The sequence below is a fragment of the Ascaphus truei genome, chromosome 8 (genome assembly GCF_040206685.1).
Source record: "Ascaphus truei isolate aAscTru1 chromosome 8, aAscTru1.hap1, whole genome shotgun sequence".
In the NCBI taxonomy this organism is placed as follows: Eukaryota; Metazoa; Chordata; class Amphibia; order Anura; family Ascaphidae; genus Ascaphus; species Ascaphus truei.
The window spans coordinates 76760739-76769842 of record NC_134490.1 but is presented as its reverse complement, the minus strand read 5'-3'; the positions used below and the strand labels follow the sequence as shown (position 1 = coordinate 76769842).

The 9104-nt window shown below is 41.2% G+C and overlaps 1 protein-coding gene across 11 annotated transcripts in view; it reads right to left on the bottom strand.

Annotated features, from left to right (window-relative positions):
• Positions 1-7357: 7357 nt before the first annotated feature.
• Positions 7358-9104, bottom strand: part of BLNK (B cell linker) — a 183045-nt gene continuing 181298 nt past the window's right edge. For all 11 annotated transcript variants that reach the window (XM_075612716.1, XM_075612719.1, XM_075612720.1 and 8 more), the window contains one exon: positions 7358-7720. In XM_075612716.1, coding sequence (XP_075468831.1) covers positions 7601-7720 — 120 coding nt within the window. In that variant the 3' untranslated portion in view covers positions 7358-7600. The remainder of the gene's footprint in view (positions 7721-9104) is intronic.

The following is a 9104-nucleotide window of genomic DNA, read 5'->3' as shown; positions in this document are numbered from 1 at the left end:
AAAAGGGGGTAGGATGGTCCGTGGTTCACAGCAACTTCAGCAGCCAACGCATGGATGTCTAAAAAAACTTTATTGATCGCTAGCAGCAAACATCAGGCAACCACTCTAACATGTTTCGTCCAGAGTGGTTGCCTGATGTTTGCTGCTAGCGATCAATAAAGTTTTTTTAGACATCCATGCGTTGGCTGCTGAAGTTGCTGTGAACCACGGACCATCCTACCCCCTTCTTCCTGTGTCATCATTTCCGGAGGAGCACGCTGACGCCAGCTACACTAGAGGAGGAAGCCGCTGCAGAATTCCCTGCACCAACAGGGACGGCTTTTTCGTGAGTACTCCTAACCTCCACGCGGTATTTCAGGGAGATTATTGAGGTGGTTAGTGCCGGGCTGTGATTTACTTGGGGGCGCCCCCTAGGGAGGTGTCCCCCTGTACCTCTATCCGGCTTACTATTACCCAACTCCCTGTTCTCAATACCGGAGGCTTATTGTTTCATTAATCATTGCTGGGTCTCTCTTCAATCAAGTTGCCAAAAAGTGTGTGCACTACCTGTTAGCAGCCTCGGTATACTGGGTAATTCCAAATTCTCTATAAATCTGTAAAAAGCCTGATTGTCTGCCTAATTAAATGTCCGTCTTCTAACTTTTTGTGCTGCAGTCTGTGAAATGCTGTTGCTGATATGTAACATTAAATTATTAAGTGTAACACATTGTTACAGCTTTCAGAGCAATACAGTCGAACACAGCAACAGATCTGTTTGTGATACTTTGTTGCAAAGGGCAGAGCTCAAAAGGGTGTGTGAGAGCCTGTTTTAAGAGGAAGTGGATATGACTCAATGGTTGCTGTAGCAACCAAACTATGATCAGTACATTAAATAGAATCATTAAAAAGGCACCAGGAGTTAAAATGCATACAGTATTATCTAATACTATAGAACTGATGTTTTTTATTTTTGTAAGTTTCGGAATGCTAAAACAAAACTTATGACCACATTTACACCTTGCAAGCACTGAAACCTGCCTTACTCTGTAACACAACATGGTGCTTCCGCTGCAACCAGAGATTCTGGGTAATGACATGCAAATGAGCACCAAATAGTTGAACAATTTTGTAGTTAACATTTCCAGATACTTTAAATGAATCATTATTAACCGCCAACACAGAAACTGATTCCAGCACAGCAACTCCTAAATATCCTTCCTGAACAAAAACTGCTGCAAAAAAACCACCTGGAACAGTGTTATACATCTATTTTACACACTGACATTTTTGTTTCATTTAATGTGTCATTTTTGTTTCATTTAATGTGTATCACTACAGTCCACACAATGATAAGGAATTGGCTAAATTGCTGATCGGTGAAGATTTGGCTCAGGTTCACTAAATAGCTGTCCGTGCAGCAGAAGAGGACCAAAGATGGGATGATCATGCAGTTACTAGATACAATTGGTGCACTGCTAGAGAGAGGGCTCAAAAAGGGGTGTGCCAGAGCCTATTTCGGGAAGGAGAAGTGATTTTGTAAATTGTTGTTTTATAGAAAGAAATAATGTTTGTTACATTATAATACATTAAAAATGTCAATGCTACAAGTATTTTCTCATAGTACAGAACCGATTTATTATTTAAAAAAAAAATGTAGGATATGGCTTGGTCTGCAGCTTTTTAACAAAGTGACCAAATGAATGTCCTCCCCTTTGGCTGTAGTTGATTGCCAGATGGAAAAAGTGGGTCTTCCTTTTGAAATAAAGCTGACCCTCGCCACATCTTCTCGCTGCTTATGACCTCTGCTATTGGATACGATGGGTAATCCTTTCACCTCCAACATGGCACCCATCTGCTAAATGGGGGGTGGAGAGAACACTTGAAATAAACCTCCCTGCGTCCAACCATTGATGGGATAGAGGGTAAGAATGTTTTAATTTGTTTTACTTTAATACAATAATTTTTGATCCTTTTGAGAGTGTCAAGACATTGATGCAGCTGGAAAATGCAGCATTTCGCTTCGTGCTGACTACAAGGGAAGGGAATTTGTTTAACTTATTGGGGACCATGCGGAAGTTTTAAGGTGTTAAAATACAAAGTACAGTCCATTTAAGGATTGAAAGGTTACACAGATAAGAGATCGAAATAGAACTTTCACAAAGAATGTACCAGTAGCACATACCATAGTGCATAGTGCAGGACATGGGTGACCAGGACTTTGGTTCTATATTGCAATGGTACGGGAGGTGTCTAGGACATTGGGCTTTACTTGCAAACCCCAACTGCTGACAACCCCAGCAGCCTGCACTCCCTCTCCAATGCAGAGTGAGTGAAGATGTTGCTGGTGTGGATTGTAGATTCCTGCTGCTCCCTCAGCAACCTAATGACCGTGCTAATCACTAGTTACCAGTGTAAAGCGAGGAGTAGGATATTATTCACAAGCATGTCGGCATTTAGAAGCTGACTGAAAGGGGCAGAGAGAAGCTCCTACCCACAACTGCAACATCCTTTGTGCCTGTACACACTAATACACACATTCACACCCCTTTTGGGGACTTATGGATTTACCAGGTTGCTTACCACTGTTCTACAATGTTATGCAGTATGTATGTCTGCAATAAACTTAGAGCTATCCGTGATTGATTAATTTCCAACTCTCAACCTCCTAGCCATTACAAAAACCTGTCTCACCCCCTTAGACTGGTTTGTTCCTAGCCATGTAATAAAAGTGTTAGTTTCTTTAGATCTCCACTGGAGTGCTGTTTTTGAATTTTATGCTTCACCTCATCACCTGCTGCTCTCTCCTATCGTGTTTTTTCCCCTGAGCCACACCTCCAGACCAGGGAATTTATAGGGTGGAGAGTAGGTATACTACTTTTCCCACGCAGCACATTTCACATCATATTCCCCTGTCCCTCCCTCTCATCCTTCCAAGTCCACACTGTTGGTCTCTCTTCCCTCTGCCCTCGCCATCCCTTTCTCTCCGTGTTGCTGTCATCTATTGCCCCCCTGGACCAACCTCTCAATTTCTTGACAACATTGCCACCTGGCGTCCTCACTTCCTCTGTCATCATGGGAGATATTAACAAAACACCCCACTTCCCAAGTTAGTAGGTCCTTTACTTCTACTGGATATAGATCCAATGTGGTCTTTCTCCCTCCTAATAGAGGTAAATGTGAATTTTAATCCTAATAGAGGTATATTATATTTTATCTGGTAGTTTTAGGATTTGCGAACAGGGTCTGCCTTGTCGCGGCTCGCAAGCTTACAATGCTTTGGCCAAAGGGTTAAACTAAATGACTCTGTATACTGTATATTTTTGTCATGTTGGATGTAGTATTAGGCTTTTCTGTCATCATGGGAGATATTGACATACCAATTGACAATCCAAGTGCTATTTCAGTTGCTCATTTTGTCTCACACTCCTATGGTCTCCCAATGGACCACCTCTCCTACTCACTAAAATGGACACTCCCTTGATTTGATTTTTTCCCCCACTTCTGTTAAGTCGCTAACTTCAAACATACCCTTCCCTCTCTCTGATCAGATAACCTTTAGCCTCTCTACCCTCCACACGCACATACAGAAACCTATATGCTCTAGACCCCCTCCAATTTTTAACATCTTTACAACCTCCTCCATTCAATCTCTACCTTTTCTTGCCCAAACGTAGCAACCTTTCTATACAACAGTACACTTTATCAGCCCTAGACAAGACTACTTCTCCCAGCACAAACTTTACCCACTAACGGAAAGTGCCCATGCACTGCTGAACGTTTTTGGAGGTGATCACGATCTAAAGCCAATTTACCCACTATAAATTCATACTCCTATAACACTGTTCTTTTCAAGGAACCCTATTTTTCTTCACTCATACCAACTCTGTCCTCTAAACCTCAACATCTATTTGTCACCTTTAACTCCCTTCACTGCCCAACTACACCTGCACCCCCTTCCACCCTCATGGCCCCAAACCTTGCCACCTACATCATAGATAAGATTGAGTCATGACATGTCTTCATGTCAGGCTCCATACACACCACCTCGCTCCCTAGGCATACCTACATCTACCCTGCTTATTTTACCCTGAGGATGAGTTCTCTGCTCCTCCTTATCTTATCTTGCAACTTGCCCTCTTGATCCCATTCCCTCACATCTCCTCCCTCTCTGGCACACCAAGCTCTACCCCAAATTACATTTTTATCCTCGCTCATCTCTGGCACATTCCTGTTTTCCTTTAAACATACACTCCTCACGCCCATTCTACAGAAACTGTCTCTACCAAACATTCCTCTCTAACCACTACCCTCTCTCTATTCTCCTTTTCCTGCAAGCTACTTGAGCAGCCTGTATACAACTGCTTGACTCACTTTCTCCTCCAACACTCTGATTTCTATCCTCTGCACTCCACCACGACAGCATTAACAAAAGCGGCCAATGCCCCACTCGCAGTGAAGTCTAGGAGTCACTTCCTACTAATTCTCCTGGATGTCTTTGCTGCCTTTGACACTGTTGATCACCTGATCACCTGCACACTCCATTTCATTGGCTTCTGTAATTCAGCCCCCTCCTGGTTCACGTCCTACCTATCTAATCGCTCTTTCAGCGTTTCCCTCTCTGGTGTTGCCTCTTCACTTACTCTTTCTATTGAGTTACTCTTTCCACAAGGCTCTGTTCTTGGCTCTCTCATAGTCTCACTCTACAGTTCTTGGTGAACTAATACAATGTTTTGTCTTTCAGTACCATCTCTATGCCGATACCCAAATTTACCTCCCTTGTCACCAACTGTCTCTCCGCAATCTCCTGGATATCCCACGTTTACCTGGAGTTTAACATGTCAAACATGTACTTTCCCCCCCTTCCACTGCCACCCTAAACTCATGGTTAATAATACCACAATCTCATAAACATCCTAAGACTAATGACTAGGGATCATGTTTGACTCTGCCTTCTCCTTAATTCTGTGACCAAGTACTGCTGCCTCCACTTCTGAAATATTAAAATACACCCTTTTCGCAATCATGACAACTAATCCACTCATTTTGTCCCGCCTTGACAACTGCAACCTTTTCCTAGCTGGCATTCCCCTTGTCCACTTGCCCCAACTCCAATCCATCCAAAATGCTGCTGTCACTCATCTACCTCACCCACCGCTCCACTGGCTTCCCATATCCTCTCAAATCAAATTTACAACCCTAGTTCTGACGTACAATGCTCCCCCCCTTTCATCTAAGCCCTCACCCCAATATATCCCTAACACCCCCTGCATTCTGTCCATGATATCAGCCTTTCCTCCTGCCATATTACCTCCTCTCCCACAAACTTCTCCTGTGCTGCACCCTCTCTTTGGAATTCCCTACTTTGGATCATCACTCTCTCCCAGCATTCAGACATTTCAAAACTAACTGAAAACCTTTTCAAGTAAGCCAATCTAGCATACCTATAACATCTACCACCACCCACTTTTAACCCTATTGGGACCAGCAGTGTGACTGAATCAAACAGCCCTACAACATCCTCACCCCAAAGCCTAAATGGGATTAACTGTGCAGCTAGAAAATACTCCATTCTGAAGCATACTCCGCCGCCCTATCCCCCCAATTGTACTGCGCTGCAAAATATGTTGGCACTTTATAAATAAACAATAATCATAATAATGTATTTGATATGCTGTTTGATTTCCAATATTTAAAACATAAAGGAAGTTCAAAATCATGTAAATGTATAAAAGTGTTTTAAAAAAATATTTCAGGAATTGGGAACTTAAATCAAGGAGTGTCAAACAATAAATAGTTTAAACATCTTCTTGTAGTACAACCCATATTTATAAAGGTGTAGCTGAAACATTTATTTTATTACATGAATTGAAACTCACATCATTAAAGAAGTAATCCTAGACTCCAACGTTTTTTAATGTAGAATTGAAGCAGGGGGTCTCGGGAGCTGAACCCCGTTTAATTTCAGCTGCAATGACAACCTACTTCCCGAGATACTTGCCTCTGAAGTAGGTGCCGGTAGCTGCTCTGGCTCAGGAAGCAGGGCTTTCGGATTGGAAGCTCCGACGTCACATGGGCCAATAGGAAGCCACACTGATGACGTCACAGCTTCTTATTGGCCCGCAGGCCAGGAAATAGTGAAACAGAGGACATATTGTGAACCCTGCCTGCCAAGGAGAGCTGCTACCGGCACCTAATACCAAGGTAGGTATCTCCAGAAGCAGGGAGTCAGGGGAGCTCAATTAATGGGGTTCCAATAAGAAGCATGGACTAGAATAATATAACCTGGTCAATAACCTTGCCAATACAGTTATTTTAAATGGTCCTGTGAAAGTCCTTTACCCTAAGACATGGTTCTTCAACTAGTTTTCCATAAGGGGCCGGATCAGAAAAGAGTTAGGTGCAGAAGGGCCAGGAGCTTATTGCAATTTAATATGAAATAATATATAGTCTATTTAAACATTTTACAAGCATTTATTATGTCTCCACCATACATATTTACATTAACATAAACTTTAACTTAAAAGTGAGTTGCAGTGGGAAACAGTGTACATAGACTAGGTCCCATGGGGCCGCGGCTGCGACGGCGTGCGCAGCGCACACAAGGTACGGCCCTCTGGGGCCAGCCCCAGTAACTGCCTGCGCGCCTGGCACAATGCGCGATGCACGACCATATTTAGCAAAGACGAGGATTTTGTCTTTGCTTGTGGCGATGGAGCGGTTGGCGGTTCAGCCAATGAGGGCGAACCAGCCGCGTGATGTCATGGCCACGCCTCCTCGTCGCACGCTACCTGGAGTCCACAAGGTTGCGCTTTTGCCAGGAATGAGCGCCGCTAGGCACCCCGACAGTGCAAGGACCACATCAAAGCCTTGCGTAGGCTGGATCTGGCTTTCAAGTCACCAGTTGAAGAGCCCCGCTCCGAGAGATCTATTCTTGCCCTTTTCAACACAGTTTAAATTTTTTTAAACTTGATGCTTCTTTCAGGATTAATGATTTATTAAGTGTCCAGGAGTGCAATGCAATCCATAGGTTACTATGGTAACCTCAGACGCTAAAGATTACGAAAATCATGAGTTTCAACACTAACAAAAACCCAGGACCTACTCAGGGGGCAAAATACTCACATTATACGAGTTAAACTCATATAGGCTTCTGGAATATTGCAGCTTTAAGCCCATAAGATTTCTGCGAATAAAATGTTAAGTGTTTGGGATGAAAAACAAATGCAAATTTTGATTAAAATATTAAAGTTGCATTGCACATATAGACTACAGAAAGAGACAATGTTCAGATCTAAACCGTGCAGGTTGGGAACCCTTCTTTCCAAGAAGATCCTCACAATAAAAATGAAACTTTCAAATCATATATACAATGTTGAGCTACTTGCTGTAAGTTGGCTTTATTGTGCAGTCAAAAAAAGTTTGTGTACATTCTAAAAATATATACAGAAATGAAAAGAGGTTGTTGTTTTTTTAAGCATCCAGAACAGTCTTTGCTCATAGTCGAGAAAGATATACTCAATTTTTCTTGTTATTTTTGCCAGTTTTCAAAATGTTCTTTGCTGCATGTAGATGCGTAAAAAAGCTTCCATAGCAACAGGTGTGTTAAACTTCTGTGAGCAGCTTAAGGGACTCTGACAGCGTGTTTTAACTTGGTAGAATCTTTTGTGTTGTTCTGGCTGTCAATTAGCACAAGAGAAGTTCGCTGGTGATTATCGATCATCTCCGCAACACTGTTGAACCTCTGTATAGGAAACAAAATGCACGGGTGGTAATCTTTTTTTAATTTGTTGCTTTAGTTCAGTTACATCAACATTCATCACGAAAAGCGCTGTTAAGTCACTTAGAATGACATTAAACTAACTTAACATGTCAAAGGACAATAACATACCGTTAAGCCATGTTTTCTTCTGTATAGCGCACAACATTCATTATAACAGACGTTAATTATAACATGAAAATTATAAGCAAATAAGTCATTATTATAGCATTGCATATCCCCTAAAGTGCATTACGTTAAAAGCAGGAACTTAACTTTACATTATTTAAGTCCCTGCTAAACCTGGCATTACTTCCATCCAGACTCTGAAATAGGACTTTACAGGGTTTGGATGATTTAACCAACATAGCATTATTTCCCTCTTCTCTCTTTCTTAACTTGAGTTCAAGACCTATTTCAGGGTCTGGACCTGAGATACTCCAACACATTCTTAACCCCATGTTATTGGAAGACGTTATGCTACAAAAGCGTGACGTTACACTTATGCTAATGAGATATAGTTCCAAGGTTGTTTTTGCATATAATTACTTGCGAGTATACCATGTTAATTCAGGAAATATTACGTCTGTTTCTGTTTTAGGTAACCGCTAGGTTATGAGCCCTGATTTAACTGAGCTGTCTGGATCTGGGCTTCAATATGTTAAGTAAACGTCACAGTTTTCAGAAATATTTGTGATATGAGCAATTAACCCAAAACACTCATTACAACAACAACACATTCCAGATCTGCATGCTAAATGTTTTCATTAAGTAGGCTAAGCAGTTATAGCCAATGCTATAGAAATGTAAGCGTTGTAATGTATAAGTGCTCTCATCAACAATACTTTAAACATGAACATTCAAATTCAAAGCTCCTTTGCTTTATTAAAAAAAAGTTGATATTCCCAGTACGTTTCCATTAAATCAATGCAATTAGAATAAATCAGTGGTAATTTAATGAGATAAGTCGAGTTAATTATGGTTAAAAAGTCCTACTTCTGTGTTTCTTACTTGCATAACTGAGAGCTATTTTTTAATCCTATAAAAATATTATTTTTTTATGAATTAATTAATAATCAGCACAAACTTGCGAGCTCGGATACATTTTTAGAGATGTGACACTAAAAATGTATGTCCTAATGAATCCAATAAAAATGTAGCCTAAATAAATGTATGTCAACATGCAAAACATACAGGGTAAGATGGGTAAAAGGTATGTCCCAATGATATGGGCACATTGATGCAGTAAACTATTATGTTCATTGCAGAGACTTGAGTTTGCTATTGGTAAATAGAATTTCATTGCATATACTCGGTGAATGTTTATAGTGTAGAAGCAGAAGCAATAGAAAAATGCCCAACTTAAAAT